Source organism: Cryptotermes secundus, unplaced genomic scaffold, assembly GCF_002891405.2.
Source record: "Cryptotermes secundus unplaced genomic scaffold, Csec_1.0 scaffold1000, whole genome shotgun sequence".
Lineage (NCBI taxonomy): Eukaryota > Metazoa > Arthropoda > Insecta > Blattodea > Kalotermitidae > Cryptotermes > Cryptotermes secundus.
Window position 1 is genome coordinate 351,044 of NW_019726239.1, and position 25,460 is coordinate 376,503.

The 25,460-nt window shown below is 37.9% G+C and overlaps 1 protein-coding gene across 2 annotated transcripts in view; it reads left to right on the forward strand.

Moving 5' to 3' along the window:
- Positions 1-4,056, forward strand: part of LOC111864121 (dual specificity protein phosphatase Mpk3) — a 113,588-nt gene extending 109,532 nt beyond the window's left edge. For both annotated transcript variants that reach the window (XM_023851152.2, XM_033751331.1), the window contains one exon: positions 2,333-4,056. In XM_023851152.2, the coding sequence (XP_023706920.1) occupies positions 2,333-2,538 (206 nt within the window). In that variant the 3' untranslated portion in view covers positions 2,539-4,056. The remainder of the gene's footprint in view (positions 1-2,332) is intronic.
- The last annotated feature ends 21,404 nt before the right edge of the window (positions 4,057-25,460 follow it).

Consider the following 25,460-nt stretch of genomic DNA (forward strand, 5'->3'; position numbering starts at 1 on the left):
TAATAATAATGATAATAATAATAATAATGATAATGATAATAATAAATCTTCGAAAGGTATGCAGCTTTTTGTTGAGGCAAGGTTTTTTTATTTTAATATATGGCTTCCTAAGTTTGTCTCCAAAAGGCAGCTTTTTCTACTTCCCGTTTGTAAAATGAGCATGTTTTATTATTGATGAATAACGTTTATCAAGATTTTACAACAGCACAGAATTACAGAGTTGGATTTTTCAATTGACCTAATCCTTCCAGCCGCACTATAGCCATGGGGTAGACTCAGTCTCTAACAGAAATGAGTACCAGGAATCTTCCTGGGGGGTGAAGGATGGCTGACAATCTCACTACCATCTGTGAGCTGACTGTCTAGAAAATGTGGGAGCCTCGACGCCTCACAACCATATGGGCCTTCACAGCCTATTACAGGGATAACTTTACCTTTTTTATGTACATATATAGGGGCATGTGGCAGTGTAGTTGTTTGAGGCACTATGCTACAAGATGGAAGGTTACGGTTTTGATTTCTGATGAGGTAATTTGATTTTTCAATTGACCTAATCCTTCCAACCGCACTATGGCCCTAGGACTAACTCAGCCTCTAACAGAATGAGTACCAGGAATATTCCTCGGAGAGTAAAGGGCGGCCGGCGCGTAAAACAACTGGAGAATGTGAAATGTTTTAAATATTTGGGTAGCTTGTTAACAGATGATGGAAGGTGTACTAGTGAAATTAAATCCAGGATTGCCATGGCAAAAGCTGCATTTAGCAAGAAGAAGAATCTTTTTACCAGCAAATTGGACTTAAATTTGAGGAAGAAACTAGTGAAATGCTACATTTGGAGCATAGCTCTGTATGGGGCTGAAACATGGACACTTGGGGCAGTAGATCAGAAACATCTGGAAAGTTTCGAAATGTGGTGTTGGAGAAGGATGGAGAAGATCAGTTGGACCGATTATGTGAGAACTGAAGAAGTGTTAATTAGAGTCACTGAGCTGAGGAATATCCTACACGGAATAAGAAAACGGAAGGCTAATTGGATTGGTCACGTTTTACGCAGAAACTGTCTTCTAAAAGAAGTTATTGAAGGAAAGATAGAGGGGTGGATAGAAGTGACAAGAAGACGTAAGAAGATGCTGGATGACCTTGGGGACAGAAGAGGATACTGTCATTTGAAGGAGAAAGCTCTAGATCGCATTAAGTGGAGGAATTGTTTTGGAAGAGACTGTGGACCTGTGTCTGACAGATTACTGATGATGATGAGATGGTCAGTGATGTTGAGCGCTGGGAGTCTGCATTGTTTCTTGAATATTATGTGTGCGTATTATGTGGGATGACATAGTTGGTCTAGTGGCTGGCTATGGGCTGGATAACCGAGGGGTCAGAGTTCAGGTCCCGGTAGGGTCAATAATTTGTGCTTCTCCGCATCATCCAGACCAGCCCTGGGGCCCACACAGCCCCCTATCGAATGGGTACTGGGGACTCTTTCCCTGGGAGTAAAGTGACCAGGGCGTGAAGCTGACCATTCACTTACAGCTAGTGCCGAGGCCAAGAAAATGTGGATCCATACATCCATTCCCCCATACTCCTTCATTATATTGTGACATGACATCTGAAAGGAAGAATAGTGGAGCTGCAAGAGATGGTGGTTGCTAGGTAATGGCATGGTAAACTTGTTCCTGTGTCAACAGATACCCACACGACAATATAAGAATTACAAGGTGCTGTGTTTTCTGTGCAGTTTGTGCCAAGGCTATGTAATGATGACCATTGTGGCAAGGTAGTCATGAGTTGTGAGTGAGTAGTCACAGTTGGTGGTTGGCCATGAGCATGTAAGCAGAAGAATCTCTGTTGTTGGAAGTCATTACGTAGCAGCGACTGGTGAAGGCATAACAGACTGAGGAGTCCTGGTGTGTGCTGTAGATGTTGGCAACTTTTCCTGATGGCCCTCACTATATAGCCTCAGGACAGACTGCATAGAAAACATCACCTCCAACATATCCTCTATTGTTGCATGACATGTATGCAAGCTGTTGCCTAGTGTTGGCCCACGTGCTTGATGTGGGTGTGTGGTTATCAGCCATTGCCTTGCAACAGCCGCCTCTTCTGGCTCCACTGCTGTGGCTTTCAGCCATTGTGTAGCAATTATGTTACACAGTAATGTAAATATGTATGTTTCAATAATTATAACAGCAGTGAGGTGGGGGGATAAGGGATTTCTCAGTGCGTAGATTATGGTTTGGCATTCAGGCTTCTGCCATCTCTGTTTGTAAATATGGTGATAATAAGAGTTTATTTAATCTTGGTCTTGTGATTTTATGTACTCTACTTGTTGCAGGTACAGAAAGTCAGGAAATGAAATCAGAATCTGGGACTGTTAGTGACAATGCTGTAGCCCAGACCACGTCAACAACAGCTGAGGCTCGGTGTTGCACTGATCCTGACTGTAAGTGCCCTGCCCATTTCCTTAGTCCGCTAGCAATCGGCACCAGTCCTGACTCGGGCATAGAGTTCGATCGTTGGACATCCGCACCAGGGGAGTGAGATAAGGCGGGGGAGACGCAGTTCTGGCACTTTTAAATATATTAATTTCCTTCCTGAAAAAAAAAAATCCGTGGGAGTGTATATCCCTGCAGGAAATTTTAGATTTCATACTTGGGATAATTTCACGGCTTTTTTTATATCTAAGAAGGAAAGATTTATAAAAGTGTAGCGTCTCACCCCAAGCCTGGTGAATTGTTAAGTAATGCGTATGCAATCCTTGGTCCAAGAATATGTGGATATGCTTCCCATATTTTGGCATTAAAGGTGAATTTCCAACTAAATTTTCATTGTGAGATTTGAAGTTCTCACACCAGCGTGACTACGCAGATACTGTCTCTGGGATGTGATGCCATGTTGTCTTGCAGAAGTTTACTGACCTTTCAGAGGGAACATCTTGCACTTTACTCTGAATCGTCAATAAATTTCTACCATACTACATAGTGCCGCATCCAAGAATATGGTACTCTTCAATTGTCGATGCTTTAGGAGCAGTAAGCCGTAATAATAATGGGCATTGTTGGCAATATATGGGTAGCTGCCCCACAAGAGTAGTGACAGCTGATGTATAGTAATGGATGTTAAAATCTTCCTTACTGGATAAGTCTGTGTATATGTTATATATCTCCTATGTGAGATACACAAGTAAGGAACTTTTGCAACACATGAATGGATTCTGAACATCAAAAGCAATCTTTCTGTAAAATGTATTTATGGAATTATTAATCAGAGTAATGTTACATTAATAATTGCACTTCATAGTTTCTGAAATGAAGGAAACTTTGGTTGTCCGTGCAGCTTAAGAGAAGAGAAATGGTAGAGTATGTACTCAACATTGGAACATTTCTTGTGTTCAGAAGATGAGAGCGTGGATTGGTAACTTGCTACTTAGTGGATAGAGCAGTTAGGTTTTGTAATGCGGCTGTACTCTCTTGGTCACGAGTTTACAGTAATATGTGCATGAAGTTTATGTCTTGTAAGATATTAATGAGATATTCAAGATGTAATTTACTTGGTACAAGACAATTCTTTTACATATCTGTGATGTATCATACATATTTCAATGATGATGTAAGACAAATACAGGTGATATATTTTTTTTTCTCACATTTTAAGACACATCACTTTAATGGCACAAGCCTATTTGCCAGTTCACATGGCGAGAAATCCCATCATCACTTCGTCAGTAACAGGTTAACTTTCTCAAAACTTCATCACAGTTAATAACACAAACACTGTGATGACAGTTGTCTGTGTTGTTCTTATTCTTAAAACAGTTTTATTTACGTTGTTATGTGTTTAGATGTATGCATGTTAGTAGTTGTGGCATGTATAAATTAAATTAAATTTCATTAAAAGTTCATAAAATCGTCCTTTCCTAAAATTGAAGTAACCCAGGTTGCCATTTGACTAGTGAATCCTGTTGTGCTGGTTCTGCTTTTAACATAGAAACATAAGAAATATCCTGTCTAGAAAACCAAAATTGACAACCGTGGGGATTTGTTGCACTGACCATGTGACACCCTCTATCTGCTAAAGTTGGCACTAACTTCACCGACAAATAGCGGAGTTTGTTTACATAAGAAATATAAATATAAGCATTACAAGCTAAGTGCTCTTCCATAATTGCAAAGCAGTCTTAAAATGATCATGATTGAAAAGAAAGATCCAAAATTAATGGTAACATAATGGTTACTGAGGAACTTTGTTGGCAGATGTGTAAGAAAACTATTAAAAAGCCTTTGCATTGGTATACTGTCAAGTGGTTACATTTTGAGCTGGCACAGGAGGTAGAGTTTGAGAATGCACCTCAGAAAATGCAAAGATGGGGGTTTTCCCCACATAAGGTTTGCTTATTCAGATAATTATGACATTCAAAGCAACATGATCATATTTGTAGTCATTGTATACTGTTGTTTCAGATTGAGCTAATCCTGTGATATTTGTTTCTGAATGTGTAATGGAATTAGATCATCAAAATTTGCATTAGCTGTTCAATTCACAGTTAGTAAACTACAGTGATGTACAATTTTTATTTTCACTACAGCATTGCAACTGTGTCATTTTGAGTTGCGACCATTCTAATTTAGTATGCATATATCTATGTGTATGATTTTATGAAATTTCAGTGTATTACTGACTGTAGTAAATCCCAGTTATAGTTAATATAACCACAGAACAAGCATTGCAACTTTTTACATGTGATATATTGAGTTGCATGTTATGAGCACAGAAGGTATCTATATATAATTTTAAGCTCTTATGGCAGCTGTGTGTAGTGAAGTCTTGGGTAATCATACATATTAATATGAAGTTAGTACTGAGAGCTGGGATAGCTGAGTCAGTATAGCTATGGATTGGATAGCTGAGGTTTGATTCCTGGCAGGAGTAAGATTTTTCTTTTCTCCATCATGTCCAGACTGGCTCTGGGGCCCACCAAGCCTTCTATCAGATGGGTACCAGTGACTGTTTCCCACAGGTAAAGTGGCCAGGGCACGAAGTTGAGTGCTCACGTCTATCTAGTGCCAAGGTCAAAAATGGTGGAGCTCTACCTTTACTCCTGTTTACATCTTTGTAGCGAGGTGAATAATTAATTAAGCACAAGGAAAACTTTACCTTTACTTTTTTCCTGGTGTTTGAGGGACTTCGTCTGCATCATCAGGGGCTGTTGTGATGAGTGTCATGGCTGCACTTCATATTTGTACGACAGAGTATGATTTTGGGTGATGCAGTGCATAAAATTGAGGGATCAATGAGTGCAGTCATGCACTCTGTAGTGTTCTGTTTCCCCAGTGATATATGCTGAGTTAGCCAGGAGCATTCTCTGTGGTACAAATACAGTGTGCGGTAGGAACACGATCACATCAACCCCTGATGATGGAAGATGGTGATGGTCTCCAAAACATGGGATGCTAACTCCATATTGACATGGTTTATTGCCCAAGAAAACTTTGTTGAAAAAGGTATACAATTTCCAGTCTCTTCCATCTGATACCATCTCTGTGATATGCAAGCTGAAATAAGCTTTCAGAAATCTATTTTGGAGATTTGTTTGATGGAGTGAAATAAATTTTGAGAATATTAGTGAAAGTGTTACTGTGCAGTGACCTTCTGAAACTCAAAATTCATCTTTTTTTTTTATTGTTAGTGGGGTGGGACTAAGTCACTTGTACTGCGGCCACTTCTGGCCTATTGTACCAGCCCCAGATGATAGGTGAGGTTGATTGTGGAGCAATTGGTGGAATGAAGATTGGCAGGGGAAAACGAAGTACTTGGAGAAAACCTGCCCCAGTGCCACTTTGTCCACCATAAATCCCACTTGACCAGACCCAGGATTGAACCCAGGCCGCTGTGGTGGAAAGCCAGCGACTAACCGCTTGAGCTATGGCGCGGCCAAAATTCATCTAAGTAACATTTAAAAATTAATTTCCTACCTTAAAAAAACATTTCTTCTCCACCGCAAAAACCAAAAGCTCACAGAAATAATCATTATTTATGCGAGAATAATACAAAGCTCATAAATATATTCTGTGGGCAGAATGTAAGATATTTGCATGTTAAAACAGGTTATATGTAATTGTGATTAGTGGTCTTTGAAGGGTTAAGTAAGGTCTTATGCTTTTCACACACACAGTACACTTTGAAAACAACTTGAATTCATGCTCAGTGCATTCCACAGACGTTTTAATTCAACCATCAGCAAACATTGACGTGATAACCGCTGAAGTGACTCCACCTCAGTTTGCAGAAAACAGTTTAACCCTTTAAAGGCTGAAATCCTACTAAATAATATACAACAATTTGGACTGTACCTCACAGGAAACATATTATGTCTCTGCTAAATAGACCGCTGGATTAATACTGTTAGGGAAATAATTAATGTTCACTGTGAGAATCATACAAAATACATAGTTCTTTTTATGTCAAAGGAGATGGTATATATTGTAACCACTGTGATTTACATGGTTAAATCTTCAGCACAGAATTATTTTAGTAAGAAAACTACGCTTGTGGTTAAAAATTTTCGTGTCAGAAACAATATTAGAATGGTCTGTGCCAGCAGACATATTCATAACCTGTTTGTTTCCTTGTACATTCTTTACAGTTGCAGATTCATGAAAGTCATGGGAATGTAGTGTTTCTTCAATATGTATTCTTTATATTGTATTGGAAGAACATTATTTAAATTGTTTGAGACAAAGTGAAACAGTTTGAATGCAATAATTAATCACAAGGTGTATGTCTGTTATGTATATATGTGGGGATCCATGGAAGAAGTGTGTCAGTATTCAATCACACTAAAGGCAGTTGGTATACAAGGTGTCCCAGGAGGAATGTGCCAGACTTCGGGAGGGTGTTCCTTATGTTAAAGTATGCTGATATAACCCAAAACACCTATGTCCAAAGTTGAACAGTTACGGAGATAATGGCCAGAGAAAAGTGTGGTCTTCTGGTGGGTCCATGCACTGTACCAGTCAGCTGACAAGTCTTATCAGTGTTTGTCCTTGAGTGTGGTGATGACGAGTCACACTAGCGGCATACCAGAATGTGCAGTCAGCAATGTTAAATCAGTGCTTGCCAGTCATGTGTCATGTATAGTGCTTGGAATCCTAACAACAACTATGACATGCCGTGTGAGTATTTTTGTAGTTAAATTTAATGACTTCATGTCACTCACAAGTTAGTTTGATGTTATGTACATTATTAACATTACAGAAACCACATATTCCTGGCAGTTTTAATATGTATTTGATAATTAACAAGTGTGTAACACCTGTCAAAGTTTCACACTTCTCTGGCCATTATCTCCGTAACTGTTCAACTTTGGCCATAGATGTTTTGGGTTATATTGGCATACTTTAACATAAGGAACACCCTCCCAAAGTCTGGCACATTCCTCCTGAGACACTCTGTATATTGTTGTATGCTGCATAGCATGAATTCAGTATACCAGACTGATGCAGTCTCCCAGTAGAATATTAGGAATATTTATTTCATTAATGATTTTGGTGACATTTAGACTCTATGAAATATGTTTCTTGAAACTGCAAAGAAAGGATGTTTAAATATATAAAATTACAGTTTGTTAACAGACATGTGGAATATAATACATTATGATTCATAGTTAGTATCTCAGGAGGTTATTGGAGAGTAATTTTAAGTTGAAAATATACACAAATATTTGTAAACTTAACAACATTGTGAAGTGACGATTATTTGTCCTTTATTTTTTTTTTAAGAAAATGAAGTAAGATTGTCCATTATTTTAGATGTATTACTTTGTCTTTACTTCATTTTATTTATAGTTGAAAGCAAACAAAGTTGTTAGCTGAAGAAAGTCGTCTTCTGGGTTTAGGCACCGTGTATTCTTCGTTTTGGCCGACGTTTCGGAGGAACGTAGCGCCTCCTCCGAAACGTCGGCCAACACGAAGAATACACGGTGCCTAAACCCAGAAGATGACTTTCTTCATTGTCATCGCCGTGAAAACCTCAAAACTTACAAAGTTATTAGCTGTTTTCACTTTTCATTTCAAATTGCCTGTTGCACAAAATTTATAATCATGTACTGTGGAGGCACACAGTTTTGCATGTGACTTATATTTTTGACAGCAGTGTTCAAAGTGCATATGCATGTTCCACAATGCTGCTGTCCTGAGTTCATCCCTAGTCTGCTGCAGCTAGGTTACTGTGATGTGTTTATTTACATGTCTGTAATGTATACATGTATATATAGTCTGTTTAAACAGTTTTGAAGGTACAAGTATTGAATTTCTGGACATTATTAATAGTCCAGTTTTTATTTAAAACAATTTTTCAGATACTGGACTCTGTCTACATCCTCAGGTATGAGGGACAGATGCAAAGTCCATTCTCTGAAACTTTGTTTTGAATAAGAAGAAGGTAATGGGTAACGTCCAAAAAGTGAATAATTGTATTAATGTATCATTGTCATGAACTTTTAGATCTTATCTTTGAGGGTACTTAACACTTTGAGTAAGGAAGGAAACTCCCATGTGTTCACCATGGTCGCTGATGTGATGATTTTAAGGATCATCATTTATAGGCTGCACAATCTAACATCACCCTTCACGATATTAGCAACATTTGTGTCTGTGGATAATGTTGATAGTGACGATTATACATTGTCACATATGTTTCAGACAAAGTTTATGTATAATCATGGAGCCAGGGTAGCTCAGTCAGTGTAGTGGTGGGCTATGGGTTTGGATGTTGTGGGGGTTGATTCCTGGCAGGGACAAGAGACTTTTCTTTACTCTACAGTGGCCAGACTGGCTCTCTCACCCAACTTCCTGTCCAGTGGGTACTGAGGGCTCTTTCCCTGACCACTCACCTCCATCTAGTGCTGAGGTCAAGAATGATGGAACTACACCTCCGCTTTCTGACACGTCTTCATGACATGGTGGTTAATTAAGTAAGAAATAAGCAGAGGGACAACATTGCCTTTCTTTTTTTCTTAATCTTTTATGTATAACCTAATGCTGCAACTGTAGGAAGCCAAATCTTCAGATATGTGTGTTTCAACTCATTCTGTGGACACCCACTATATACAAACAAAGACAAGTCTAAGTGAGATCTAAAATGTTAAACTTTGTTTCATTAAACCTGTTGAAAATTTATGTGTATATTACAGCATTTTAAGATGTGTTATTATCATAGAGAAATGTCCATGAGAACACATTGTTGGTTTTAAAACAGTACTTGAGAATCATATTGTAACTATCAAAGAAACATTTGTACCTTTTGAATGTCAATATTGTTTATGGATGTACTTTCCCCTGCACTTTTAGTGGTTTTGCTGGTTATCTAATCAGTTCCATTTCCTGTTCTCTAATGTGAATATCAGTGGGTATGTGTGTTCTGTAACATACTATGGTCTGATAACCATCAGCAATAATCTCAGTCACACCATAATAATGAAACCTTTGTCTTAATACACATATCAGTAGACTCATTTCAAATGAAATAAGTTTGATTAGGTCTTGTTGTATTTGATGTTCTCACAGCAGTGGGTGTGAAGAATACAGTCATCCCAGTTGTAACACTCTGTAGTTCAGGCAGAGCCTGATGTTTGCAGAGAGCATATTGTCCCTTATCTTCAGGGTCACAGAGCTGAGCTTGCCTCCTGCATTTCTTGGTTTCTTGCTTGGCTTACTATTTGATCCTTAATATGGAGTTGATGTATTCCTCCAAAGAATCAGGCTTCCTGTAGTGTACACGGTGTTAGAACCCAGAATACTATGCACATCATTAAGTCATCATACTTTTCATAAATGTTCAGCAATTTGTTGAATTTGAGGTTATCACAACATTGGCTATGAAAGAATGCTATCATGTGGGCTGTAATTTCATATTATCTGGTAGAAATTTACTGATGTTTTGGAGGGTCCATACTACCCCCCCCCCCATTTTTAAGGTGGAATAAGCCAGAGAAGTAGCAAGAAAGAAGAAGGTATTTTGCTTGCTGCCTGGTTCTCATTGGCTAATTACTTGGCTTATTATTAGGGACCGGATTTTTATGCCCTAACAATCCCTTAAATATGTATGCATTTATGCATGAAAAACTTCCAAAATATGCACATAAAAATTTATGCTAAATATTAAAATTGATTTTACATTATTTTAAGACAAACAAATCAATATTTAAGTTCATTTTATGTAATCACTGAATGATTCACTTGCAATAAAAAGCTATACTTAAATACAAATCATGCAACAAAGCCATTATATTTCATTATAAATTAAAAAACCAATGGTACTCACATTTAGCTCTCTGAACTTTAAACTTTTCTTCTGTTTCAGTTCACAGTTACTGAATGTTTTAGGTTTTCCATAGTTAGTCGCCTCCTGTTGTCTAATAAGATGTCCTTATAGTGGGAAAATCTTCTTTCCACCTCACAGGAACTGAGCGGCACATGTATAAAAGCCGCTATTTGCTCCCCTGTTAGTGATATTTTACTCGGCAGTTCAGTACATTTACCGGCTAAAATTTCTTCAATTTCACAAATTTGTTCATATCCTGGATTTTTTAAAGAATGCTATGTACTTTTTCCTTTACTATTTCACCAACTCTTCCAGAAACTGAATTCAATTTGGAAACAGTGGTTCTGAACACATTTAACGACTAATACAAAGTAGGATTGCTATTGCTTGCCTCCAGTGAAGAAATCGCAGATGGAAGATGAGAGAAGTGAGCAGATACGTGTATATAGGAAAGATTAGTTTCTAGTTCTGTGTCTTTTAGTACATCTTGCGCAATTTGAATTGATGCTGCACTTTTGGGATCAAAGGTATTCACAACATTCCTAACTGTGACTAAATGTTCGGTATAGTATCTCGCTGCACACAGCCACGTGCCCCAGCGCGGTAAAATTGGGTCTGGCAGAAGTGGAACACTCAGTACTACTGCTTTAAAGGCTTCTTTTCTGTGTGGCGCTTTAACAAATACCTTCTTCACAGAAGACACCAACTTGTCAACAAGTGGGAAATTTGCACGAATTGTTTCTGCAACACGGTGCAACCCATGGGCAAGGCAAGTCAATTGTGTCATATTTGGAAATACAACTTTAAGAGCAGTACCGGCTTTCATCATATAACTTGCGACATCAGTCACAAAGAGCAATACACACTCATACTGAATGCCATTCAGCCATAGTAAATTCGGAAACTGTGGAGCTATTTGTGGTTTCAAATTGCTCTACCGCAAGAAGATATGGGGCAGATTCTTCGTTCTTATTAAGGGATCCAACTATACAATTTGCAATAAACCGTCCCTCACAATTTTGTGTTTCGTCGATTGATACCCACACAAAATTATCTTGAATCTTATCTCTAATGCTTTCAATTGTAAGATCATAACACTGCTTCATGTAATTTTTGCACACAGTAGATTCATCCGGCACGTTGCACTGTGTATACTTCTCTCTGAAGTTTCGCAGAGTAGGATTGGTTAGTTTCCAAAGCAGAATACCTGCCGCTAAAAAGGCTTCGCATAAATCAAAGGAAAACTGTGAAAAACTATTATTAGATAATTCACTAAGCAATTTTTGAACAGGATCACTTTTCGTGGATTTAATTTTAGAATTCTCTTTGTGTATATTAGTGTTCAAATGCTGAAGCACTTGAAAGCGTTTTTCACAACCGTTTTCTCACACGCTTGGCAATAAAAAATTTCGTTATACATACTTATCATCTCTCCTTCAAACTCCCGCTGATACAGCTGTAATTTAGTTTTCTGACTTACTTTCACTTTCGGCATGACTACAGGAAGCTAAACAAACTTAACTACAGACTAGTCACCACTAATGTGAATGGCCCCCACCTTCAAATGAAGAAGCGTAACGAACCTCATGGAGAATTCGGAAATAAATAAGTGAAGTCCCTTATAGGTTGAATAGTATCACATTGATAGTGGCTATATGTGAACGCTTCCAACTAATCTCTTCACGGTCACTTTGATGGTACGCGGATGAAGTAAGTTACGAGTAGAGGGATCGGGGAAGTCCCGTCCTGGGTATTGCATCAGAAACATGAATCATGATGAAATGTTAAGTCAAATATGCAACATATTCTAATACGGAACAGAAAAATTGTATACACACGACCATGATTGAAATTTTGAACATAAAATTAAAAAAAATATATATGATAAACATTTCAAAAAGGAAATATGTAGTATAAATAGAGATCTTCGAAAATATGATGCTTATTCATAAAACAGGCAAAATATGCATTTATATGCACCATCAAACCGTGTCCAAAATTTAAGAAATGAAGTAATTCATACATATATCCAAACGAGCATACTTTCTGGTTGCAAGAAAGAAATATGCATTTGCATTAAAATCCGGTCCCTACTTATTATTCAACCCTGCAGATACAGGCAGTATAGTCCTTTGAAATTTGGGTGAACTTTTACCAGACTGCACACTATTGTTTCTCAGAATATGGTAGTCTTCATTTTGGTCATTTGTTATGCTTCCTGAATCTTTTAACAGTTGTATACTGCAGAAGCAATTTGAGTTGGCAGGGTTTCAGAGTAAGCCTGTAATGTAGTTCTAACAAAGTACTTGGCACTGAAAGTGGTAATATTCGTTCCTTCCATGTTAGTATGGAGAATTTCAGCAAGTACTTTGCCCACTTTATATTTTTTATTTAAAATATAAATAGTATTTGCAGAGTTTTCTGAATATCTCAGTTTAATTTATGATTGATGTTATTCAATTAAGATTAGAGGGACAAATGTATGCACAAAGATGAACCAGCCTGAAGTAATCTGTGGAAATAAAGAAAATTGATGGATTCATATCAGTTGTGGAAGTACTGGATTACATCTTCAGCCACTGCCCATATTGTTTCCCTGTTATTTTTATGTTTTTCAAATTGTTAGTAATGAATATTATTATACTGAATTATTCATATGCTAATTTATAGCTTATTAACACATGCACTGCCAATTCTGCCATCTGTTGAGCTGAACTTTATGTTGTTCCAGTGATGGGCTGTTGCCACTGTATATGTAAATATGATTTCCTTCTACATATGCCTCTCAAATGCAGAAGAAACTTAAATGTACTGTACTGAAGCATGAAAGAACCTAAACATTCAGTGAATGTCAATAATCTTTCCACTTATTCTGTTCTCTTTCCATTTTGAATTTATTGTATTCATGTCCAGTTCTTTTTATTCTTAAGTGGATGGTTCAGCATGTAAAATCCAAGTACGGGGGGCCATGACACTGGATATACTTGCCTGAGAACCATTTACAGTGGACCATAAAAGGCCATCCAGTATCAAATGTGAAAGAAAAAATAAATAATTAACTGTGTATTGGGAAACTGGTTCAGAGGCGGACCATGGGAAGATAGCAGAATACTCATATGAACAAATTTGTTAATTCTAGTGTTTGGCATCCTGTTGTGTGAATATATATATCGATGTGTATATTGGAACCGTTGACACAATGGTTGTGTTGATGGTCCCAATATACACGTTTTACAAATTTGTTTTTGTTTGCTGTTCCAGTGTAAGGATCCATATCCCATTATGTGTTTGCATCCTAGCATTGTTAATAGCACAACAACTGATGCTGCAAGGCTGTGATATTTCCTTTGCAAGTGGTCGTAAGCTTATGTATAAGTAGCATTGCATTTGAAGTTTTAGGGAGCTGCCCAGGATGCGTCACAGTATACCATAATTTATTTGGTCAGAATGAAATTCTTATAGAGCTGGTAAAGAGAGTCATTAGTGTATTCTGATTGTTAATGTGGTGATTGGCTGTAGGTTTTAATCCTGCTAAGATAATGGATATTTGTATTCTTCATTGCATTTAATCACCAATTTGTGATCAGTGGCTCTCCAGTTAAGAAATATACCATGAAACTAGCCTGTTCTGATATACAAGTCTGGGGGAAATTATTTGTATCACAGTGGTTACCAAGAATAATAATATAGGAAGAGCACTGAAGAAAAAAGGGAATATAGGAAGGTTACTGGGAAACAAATGGGAGCTGGGATAGCGTAATCGGTGCAACAACTGACTATGGACTGTATGAATGGAGGGTCAGAGTTCGAGCCCTGGTAGGGTCAAGAATTTGTCCCTTCTCCATGTTCTTTAGACCAGCTCTGGGTTCACCCAACTTCCTAACCAGTGGGTACTGGGAGCTCTTTCCCTGGGGGTAAAGCGGCTGGGGCATGAAGCTGACTACTCTCCTCCAACTAGTGCTGAGGTCAAGAAAATGTGAAACTATACATCCACTTCCACATACACCATCATTGACAACTTTTACTGGGAAACAAATTAAGTAAAAGGCCTATTAATTCGGCAATCAAAACAGTTTTTAGCGTGAGGTTCTGTCTAATTTAAGATGTCTCTTGGGACCCCACTTCATGAAGCCAAGCGACTACCAATACATGAACATTCCATTAAACGAAGTACTGTGCTTCATCTGAAGTGTGGTATTGCTAGAGTGCTAATTCAGAAAGAAGATCCATGATAGATCTGTCATGATCGCAATGTAAAGGCCAGTGCAACCCACCCTCTGTTTACAGCCTACATTAAAAATGATGTGAAAGAAGAAGAAGAAGAAAAAGCAATAGTTACAGACCTAGAACATACAGCTATACATAATTTAGTTTAAGAAAATTTTGATTTGCACATGACCACCATGTTATTTTACATTTTACAAGAAAGTTACATTAATAAAACTTGCACATTTTTCTGAGATCTGTTACCATACATGATTTCAGGATCCTAAATGAAGTAACTACAGTTATGTCATTTCCACCTCATAAGTTCACACATTCTTCACATTCTTGTTATGGTTTGTAGGAAATTAGAAAGAACGGCATTCTTGTCCACGAAGTTTGAAAATTGGTCAGCTGGTGGAAAATTAGAAATTGGGACACACAGACACAAGAGAGAAAGAATGGTGATATAACTCTGTTTTTTTTTCCTTTAAGAAAGGAAAGTAGGCTAAAAATAAAACTAATGCTCCATAATGAAAAGGTGGACATGTCATTTGTTGAATGTAATAAACATTCTTACAAATAATAATGAACATTGTAATATTGCACAAGGAACATGACTCTGCAGCTATATGTTGTGTTGCCATTAGTGTAAGAACACTTGGCCAGTTGAATCTGATCTCAAGGTATGGGCCTTCTAGATAGATTGCTTGTGAGAAAAGCTGGGTTGATGCAGGGTTTTCTCAGGATCCTTCCACCAATCTGTTGTTTCCTCATTAGCACTAATGTCTGTAGCTAAAGCGCTACATCAGTCAACTTACCCATATACATATGGTTTCAAGCTTTCATGGCAACTGAACTTTTCAGGTGATCAGTCACATGAAGATGGCTAAAGTACCTCACTTTTCCAAGACTACCCTATTACCAGGAATTGATCTGAGTGATGTGGCCATATGCTGTATGTGTACTCACAGTATGCCCAAGGCATTTTGTTTGCACCTGATGGCATAACCTTCATATAAATACAGCTTGGAGCTGCATTCCTCACTGTATCAATTCCTGCAGATGAGGACAGAGCCAATAGCTGAAATATTGAACACAGGTCCATCTTTAACATGACTGATCACTCGAGAACATTTCACTGTATACACACACACATTCTATCATGGACATGAGGAACAGTGTACATTAATTCTAGTCTCTATTCAGTATGACAGGAGCCTGAACTGTAATACATCCTGTGTTTGGGTACAGTACCTAAATTTGAAATCAGATGACATGATTAAATGTTTGAAATACATTAAAAGGAATACAGGTATCCCCTGATTTACACAGTAGTTGCACTCCACAAGGATGGTCAGATAACTCAAAATCCCACCGTAAATTACTCTTATTTCTGTCTTTTGTTTGGCTAAATTTAATTTTGATTAAAAAATTTGGATTTCATTTAAATTCAGTATCATTTATTTTAGGCATCTATGAATCCTATTTGGAGCTGGGATAGTGCAGTCAATATACCGACTGGCTACGGGCTGGACAACTGAGGGGTTTAGAGTGCAAGTCCTGGTAGGGTCAAGAATTTTCTCTTCTCCATGTCATTCAGACTGGTTCTGGGGTTCACCCAATCTGCTATCCAGTGGGTACCTGGGGCTCTTTCACCGGGGAGTGACGCTGACTACTCACCTCCGGCTGGTGCTGAGGTCAGGAAAATGTGGATCTATACATTCACTCCCCCATACACCTTCATGTTGTAGTGCTTAATTGATTAAGCACATTGACAAATTTACTTTTTTTTAATCCTATTCTTTTAGGCAAATTATTTTATTAATTACTGATTTTCACTATAAATTAAATAAAAAAAGTCATATAACATTGCAAAAGTTGAGGGATACCTGTTTTATATTTCAATAAAATGTTCTAAATCAACCTTGTGGCATTGGTTTGTTTAGATCATTGAAAGTTTATATTTCCAAAATAACTACAGTGTGCATTTTGTGTGAAGAGATTTTATGAACTGTTTGCAAACCATAATTTGTTAAATGTTAAAAATGTGTATTTAAGCGTTATGCATTTGCTCCTAAGGTTAAAATCTTTTTAAGAAGATTAAAGAAATGATGTTGATAAATCTATGATATAATAATTGTTATAAATGTGCCATATAACAAGTATTCATTTTGATATATAAATGTAATAATTATTTTTGTCTGTAGTTTAATTCAGATTGAGTTCTGACAAATGTTAATAACTGATAGTTAAATGTTTTTGTTAGATGTTAATGTGTATTAACAGAAAAAAAAACTGTATGGTAATATATTCCAAGTTGAGTGATATGAAAGACTGTGTATAAATACAAGTGAAAAGCAAATGACAGTGTCTGTAGTTACTGATATTATAGTTTACAGCGATTGAAGTTGTGATTTGGCAAGTTATTCGAGTTTCACTGCTGGAAGTTTGTGAAGGCCCATCATAAATATCAATCTTTTGTAATTTTCTTTCACTATTTAAAGCCCAAAGATTATAAATGTTCTCATTATTATTATATTAATATTTATATATAGAATTATGGATGTACAGTATCTGTAATTGTTATAAGTTCATATGTAGTTATCCTTTAACTTTATGAAATTCTGCTCCTTGAAAGATTTGGAGGAGGAGGATTCCAAGGATTGTTTAAGGACGAACAAGGTGTGGGCATACTTTTAGACTTTGTAGCAGGTTGACAGGTTACTTCAGTGTCAGACTTGGCCCGGAGAAATCTGATTTTTAATTTAACACCTTCTGTGGGTGTACATAGTACATCAAATATAACCTGATCAGAGAATGTGGGATTTGCTGTTCTCACAGCAGTGATTATGAAGAGTTCTATCTTCTGGGATATAACGCTGTGTAGTCCAATGAAAGTCAACTGATATTTTGGAGGAACATGTCACCTCAATCTTGAAGGCCAAAGAATAAGCCAAGCAAGATACCAATGCAGAGAATATAACTCTTTATGAAGGAATGTTTGGTAAATGGAATAGAATTCACTGCAAAAATAAATGTTTCTATTAATGCACTGGCATGTCAAAATTCAGAGTTTAAATAGCACTGTGCTTCATGTGAGCACATAATAAGGCCCTCTTCCTGGGAAATGAAGTTCTGTTACTATGATGTTCGAGGCTAAAACTAAAAGAAAACTTTCTTACTCTGTAACTAACCAAGTGCTGTGTTTGAGATGCAGTCCCAAACTTAAAGACTGAGGATGTGATAATGCACTGCCTGGGCAGGGCTTTCACCCACCTCAGGAGGCTGTGATAGATGAGCATGGAGCAGTGGTGGAGAGCTGGAGAAATTTGGAGCAAGCCTTCCCCAGTGCCACTGCAGTCATCCAGGACTAAACCCTACTCTCTGTGGTGGTAAGCCAGTGCCTAACAACCTGAGCTATGGTATTGCTGAAATTTGTTCTTCCTAAATAGATTATTTCAAACTGGGATAGCGCAGTCATTTATAGCAACTGGCTGTGGTCTGGACGGCAAAGGGGTTGGAGTTAGAGTCCTGGTAGGGGCAAGAATTTTGTCTTCTCCACATCATCCAAACTGGTTCTGGGGTTCACCCAGCCTCCTATGCAGTGGATACTGGGGATAAAGTGGCTGGGGCATGAGGTCAACAACTTACCTCCACCCAGTGCCGAGGTCAAAATGTGGATCTATGCATCTGCTCCCCCATATGTCCTCATGGCATCATGCTTAATAGTTAAGCCTAACGATAACTTTACATTTTCAAAAGTGATTCGGGTCCTGTGATGCTAATCATAATAATGGGTTGTCTATAAATTCAATCCTTAGGTTGGAAAATTTAACAATATCTATATTGTGAATGCTGCTCCATTAAGGTGTGGCACATAATTCATTTGGTCTATTTCCTCCAGAGCTGTATAAGTTTATAATGTGAATTGTACAGCCTACAGAAAGTTTAAGAGACATGTCCCCTGATTGAGAGTACTGAATATGTTGTTACTGTTTGTCTGCTGGCCTCTTTCCATCTAAACAAGGACGTAGAATAAATTTTCTGAGATGAGGAATTCCGTTACTTCCAGCGATGCAGTTGCCAAATGTGGCAAAGAGGAACGGAAGTGTTTAATGTGAGTATTATAATATAAAATCTTTGATGTACCTGATCATATCTACAAAGTATGCCCACATACTGGATGGAGTAAAATCTGTGTGTCTTTCCTGCATATTTTAAGTGTGATTTGACATTAAATCATATCAGAAAATTGTACGAAATTTCCTGAGAGTACCTTGTTTTAATCAATTCATGTGCTTCTAGAAAAGGCTTATATGTAGGTAACAACTTCCATAGTTAGACAAACTAATGTACAAGAATTAGTCTTCTTGAAGTATTTGTGAATAAGAGTCATTATGTAGTATGTATTTCATGAGTATATGAGTTTATGTAAGAAGTGTTCATAAAGTCCATGCTTTAATTTTATATCGGGTTTTCATTAAGTCATCACATTGGATAGTGTTTTCAAGTTGAGAGTATAGCAAAATATGTCAATGTGGACATGCACATTTGTGTTTTTATTAATCTTCATACAGTGTTGAATATTTGAGTCAACTCAGAAAGACATTTTTGCCACTTTTTTCCAAAGATGTGACATATTTGGTTTGAGAAATCTTCTAATTATCAGTAATTTCACAGATTAGGCCAGTTGGTCTCAACTCCAGGATTGAAACTGATCCATCATTTTTATCAGCATTCCTGTTTTTTGTCTTCCTGTCAGTTTGTAACCCAAAAGTATGTGTGGTATTCAGTCCAAGTTAATTTTTATAACATGTTCATATCAACTGATTCTATAATATCAGTAATTTTAATGATATTTTCAATATTTTTGTCTAATTTTTCATTATATTGGTAATCATATAGTAATGAACCTGCTAATAGCTGTAATAACTTCATGTACAAGGCCCTGATCCTTTCCTTGAGGTATGTTGTCAGTGTTCATGTAATAAAGTTGGAAGAACTGTCATTTTGTAAAATTTCAGGGCTACTCTTACTTGGTATAGTTCGTTTTATTGTTCCTAATATTTTCTGGAATTTATGTAACTTAAATGACACATCTTTCATTTGAAGATAAAAAGTCGTGGATCTTAAATAATTAAAAGAGTTGACTTGTTCTATTATTTGGTTATTTATTACAATTTTAGCCCTTAGATGTTGTTCCTTTCAAGCCTAGTATGTACTTTTCTTCAGAGATTTGTATTCGTATTATGAGAGGGGGTGGGTTTCCCCACGCACTTAGACCAGTTATTGGTCCATTGTGCATCCCCCTTTAATTTCTACTGTCGCCATACCCTACCGGTAACGGTGCATGCCATCAGCCCCTGTAGAGCCAGCGAGGTCGGCCCTCGGTACCTTGATGCTTCCCCCATCCACCAGAGGCATTGGAGACTACTTGGGCGGGAAAGGGCCTGTAATTTAGCTCAGAGGTCTCCTAGAGACATGAGGTTCTTTTACGTGCCGTAAATCTACGACATGGGACGCACAGCTTAAAGTCCCTCCCGGAGGACTTGTTCCCTGAATTTTTCCGCCCTTAAAAATTTCACGACCTGCGCCGGGTTTGAACCCGTGTACCTTGAGTCATGAGGTGGGAATGTTACCCCTAGACTACGGAGGCCGCTTCTTCAGAGGTTAGTTAATTTTATATATATAATTTATGGGGATCCAAGGTTTTTGTGAGAAAAAAGTGTGAGTCTTCTCAGTCATTTAAGGCATATCGGGTGGGGGGGGGGCGTTGTCTGAGATATGCCTAGTCATTTTGTTGGCATCAAGAGATACAAACACACCAAAATTAACAACATAAATGTGAAAACATACGCAAAATTACTTGTGGGCACAGAAAATGACAAACATGGTAATCATGAAATCATTAAGATCAAAAATACACAAGAAACACTGAAAAACATAAGAGTCATGAAGATCATACTGGGTGTGGTGTTCATGGCTGGTCAGTTTGAACGAACAATGAAGAAATAACTTCCATACCTGAGAATGGCCATGTGAGGCTGAAACATGTTGTACTTATAACAAGAATAAGTGAATGAAATATGACAGTGTGGCAGTAGTCACACAGTGAAACATATACAGAGTGTGTCAATGAATCAGGCAATTTGGCAGTGGTGTTTTTTCCTGGATTGGTTGGAGAGGGGAGGATGTCAATACTGCTACCCAGCAGCCTACTTCATAGTGTTTTAGTTGCAATGGAGCCATGGACTGGAGCACAATGTACTTTTGCTGTGAAAGCATTTTACAAAAATTGTGACAGCTTCATGATCGCTCAGCGTGAATTTCCCGAAGAGAGTCTGATATCCATCGCAATCGTGCTGTTCCATCTGCCCATGCCATCAAAGCATCAAGTTCAAAACTTTGAGGCTACTGGTTCTACACTAAAGAAGAAAGGTGGTAGCATAAAAACAGCATGTACACCATAGAATGTAGCAGCAGTGAGAGAAGCCACTATTGCTCAGCCACAAACCCCAAAGAAATTTATGAGAGACCACTTCACAGTTCCAAAGTCACAGTATGGTGCACGATATCTTTGTTTGGAATTACTGGTCCGTACTTCTTTGAAGATGAGTGGGAAAGGGCTGTGACTGGACCACGTTATGTTCACATGCTGGAGCTTCTTAGCTCCTGCACTTTCTCATCTTCCAGTCAAGGAAGAAACGTTTTTCCAGCAAGATGGGGCTATGTGCTACACCACACGAGCTTCCATGGCCGTTGTGAATAACCTGTTTCCTAACCATATTATCTCCAGATATGGGGACATCATATGGCCAGCCAGGTCACCTGATATTACCACATGAAATTTTTTCTCTGGGGGTATCTGAAATCCCAAGTTTTCAAAGCTCCAGCACCCCACACAGTGCAGAAGTTGAAACATCGAATTCAAGAAGAAGTTGAACGAATTCCTGTAGAGATGCTGCAAAGAGTCATGAGTGTCTTTAGGAAGAGACTTACCAAGTGCCTACATTGGAATGATTGTCATCTGTCGGATGTTATTTTTGGGAAATAAACTTCTGTTTTCAGTGAGTTAATTGAGTAAAACCAAATGATTTTATGTTTACACTGTATTCATACGCGGTGTGTCCAGGATCTGCTAGGACTCATTTTTTTTAAATTTTACCCTGAAATGCCATCTATTGGCGAGTTGTGGCATTAAGATTCTTGAAGTTTCAGCTGTGGCTGTCTATAATTTCAAAGCGCAAGCACTGCTGCATCATGTGTTCTGACCTTGAATGTAACAGTACTGTTCTGACGCTTGTCGTAAAATGGCAGTTGAACAGAGCCAACATCAAATTTTGTTTGAAGTTAGGCAAAACAGCCGGAGAAGCGTACGAAATGATGAAAAGTGTGTATGGTAGTGATTGTTCAAGTCACTTGAGCATTTTTCGATGGTATTCTGTATTTCGTGATGGCAGGGAGGACATTGAAGATTCTCCACGTGCGTCAAAGCCGAGAACAAGTCACACCGAAGAAAATGTGAAAAAAAGTGACCATAATCCTTGCATCAGACAGATGTGTTTCTGCAAGATTCATCGAGGAGCTTTTGGGAATACCTAAAAGTACTGTGCATCAAATTTTGATCAAGGATTTGGGCAAACGGAAGGTCTGTGTGTGGTTTGTACTGCACACGCTGTCAGGCAATGAAAAACATGTCAGAGTGGAACACTGCTGCAAAGACATGTTACGGTTGGCCCAAAGTGATACAAGATTTAGAAAATGGATTGTTACTGGTGACGAGACATGGTGTTTTCAATATGAGCCTCACAAAGCAGCAGAGTGCCTTATGGTTGAACCCAAAGAAAGTGCGCATGCAAAAGAGTCTTGTAAAGACACTGCTAACTGTTCATTCTCAAGTAATTTCTGCAAGAAGGTCAAACAGCAAATTCTGATTATTATCTCAGAGCCCTCGATTGTGGGCGAGAATTCTTTGAATTTGACATGAATATCGAGAGCAAGGTTCCTGGTCGCTCCTCCACGACAATGCCCCACCCCACAAATTGAAAATTGTGTACGATTTTTTGACCAGTAAAGGGATCACAGTCCTTGATCATCCTCCATATTCGCCAGATTTGGCTCCAGCAGATTTCTGGTTGTTCCCAAAAGTTAAGTTGGCGATGAAAGGAGACTGTCACAACACCATGCAGGACATCCAAAGGGAATGTACCACAGTTTTAAATGCGATTCTACAGAAGGAGTACAGTAACTGTTTTCAAAAACTTTTCAATCCATTCTAGCCATGTATTGTTTCAGGAGGAGACTATTTTGAATAAAAAGGGTGAAATTTTGAAAATAATTCATGTCTTTTGTTTTTAATGAACATAGTCCTAACAGAACCTGGACACAATGTTTATGTGTTAAAACCAAATAAATGCAATAGTTTACTGTTCATAACACTTTTAAAATCGCCCAATTCACCGTCGCACCCTGTGTGAAAGCTGCATTAGTAAGACTGAAAACAAATTAATCCTTTAAAAGTTCGTGACGATGGCATATTAATACAATTATTGTCTTTTGGGGTACTATCCATCGTCCTTCTTTTATTTAAAACAGATTTCGGAGGCTGGGTTCTGTCTCTGTCTTCAGGTGGAACCTACTCAGTTGGGTCCAATCGACAGCACTAGTCCCTATCTATGGAAACACCAGCAACAACACAAAATAGGATGTAAAACCAAGTACAGCACAAACTATCTGTGACAGTTAAGACAAACATTAAAAAACCCCTCACACATGAGGCCTAGCACCTATGTCCATGCACCATTTTATGGCCGTTGTTAAAATGAGAGCATTATCGGAATAGAAGTCTTCACTAAAAAGACAAATTCTCTGTATGGCACAGACATAAAACACAATTTTCACTCCATCTATTGCAGATCATGTGTGACAGTTTCAGGTCTGTGCATGCGTTATTACAATTTTTATTGCATATTCTCTGTTATCTCCCTTCAGCATAGTCTGGTCTCAGGTATTTATATAGCAGTAGTAATACTGACAAGGGTTATCAAGTGATTGAGGTTAGCCTTCCCTAAGGGACCCAGCACAGTAGGCGTCTCCCTACTCATCTGAGGATGGAAACAGATCCAGTTTTCAGAAATACCAGATGATGGACAAAGTCCAAAACCCCAATAATTGTGTTATACACCATCATCAGAACCCTTTAGAATCTACTCTGTACAAAGTTAATAATAGTGATGTGTTTGCTATGTATCAGCTTCTTAAAGCAGTGCAGTAAATTGTTTCTGCCACAGAAACTCTTCCTCATTCCTAAGAGAAAATATGTGTTCACAAATATCAAAATGTGAGATTTTCTTCCTGACTGAATACATTCTTCCAGGCCAAGACAGTGACTGTAATGACCTCTGAAATGTTGGCAGTACTGCCTATGTCTGCGTGGCACATACAGAAAACATGACTCATGTTTTGAATAGGGAATCTTGGTAAACTTAAATGATTAGACTGAAAAGGAAAGACATATTTACCAATTTGAGAGTTGTGAAGGGTAGGTGTGAAACAGATTAGAGAGTTGTAAGTTTTGAGGTTTTCACGGCGATGACTATGAAGAAAGTCGTCTTCTGGGTTTAGGCGCCTTGTATTCTTCGTTTTGGCCAAAATGAAGAATACACGGCGCCTAAACCCAGAAGACGACTTTCTTCAGATTAGAGAGTTATTTACACATGAGTGATCCAGGCAAATAATTTTAATATTACTGATGCTAGCCTATGTTCTCGGGCAAAATATATAATAGCAACTTCTGTCCAGGTCACATCCTTCCAACTTAATACGTCTTTAAGATTCATTTTACTCTCCTTGTTGTTATTGCAAAAGACCGACGTCCAAGAGATTTCCCCATCTTACTTCTTCCACCTGAAGTTCATTTTCAGCTCATCATAACCTTGTGACAATATGATGGTCTGGTTCATGCAGTCTTTGAGTTATTTTTAATACTGCCCCTTCTTATTAATGTAGTCCATTTGTCATACCCCCAAGCTATGAGTGTAGATCATGTGTACATTACCGCCTATTCCATAATGCAGGTCACATTATGTAAGTGGAATGTAAGTTACGTATGCAAATAAAGTTGTGGAAATATTTCAAACTAGGGACTCCATAATTGGGAATAAATGCAGAGAAATTTCGGGAAAGATTTCTGGTATATTTTAACTCTCTAAGCAGGAAAATACCTGAAATAGGATCTCTCTTAAACTGGGGTGTGCTGCCAATTTGATACCAAGCAGACTCTCTTGAAAAATATAAGGGTCTATGTAAATTAATAAAAAGTTTTTCCATAAAATAGAACATACTTTTGTAATTATTACAATAAGCATTTATTCAAAAAGCAAGCCTTGTTTTTAACAACCCTCTGGAAATATTTCACCTGCGTTCGAGAACCATCTGGACTTTCAGATGAGCTATCTGTTGCAAAGGGAAAATCTTTCTTTGAAATCTGTGGTTGATATGGAATTGCTGTATCTCCAAAAAATTGTCTACTGAAACATATTGTCGCGTATCGGGGGTATGACGCGACAAATAAATTCTNAAGCTTTTCAGACTATCTTTATATCCCTTGCTGTCCCTTGTGGCCCAGATCCACAAGTAAAAGGTTTGCTGTTATAATTACATGTCATTGTATTCAAAATGCCTCTCAGTGATACCTCTCTTCACCATTTCATAATCATCATTGTTCATTACTTTGCAGTTGGCACATAATTATCCACAGAATTTTCACTGACACTGAATCTAATAAGTAAGTTAAGGTAAAAAAGTAAAGCTATCCCTGTAACAGGCTGTGAAGGCCCATAGTGTTGTGAGTGTGAGTTGTCGAGGCTCCCACATTTTCTCTTAGACAGTCAGCCCACAGATGGCAGTAAGGTTAGCAGCCTTACAAAACAGCCGCC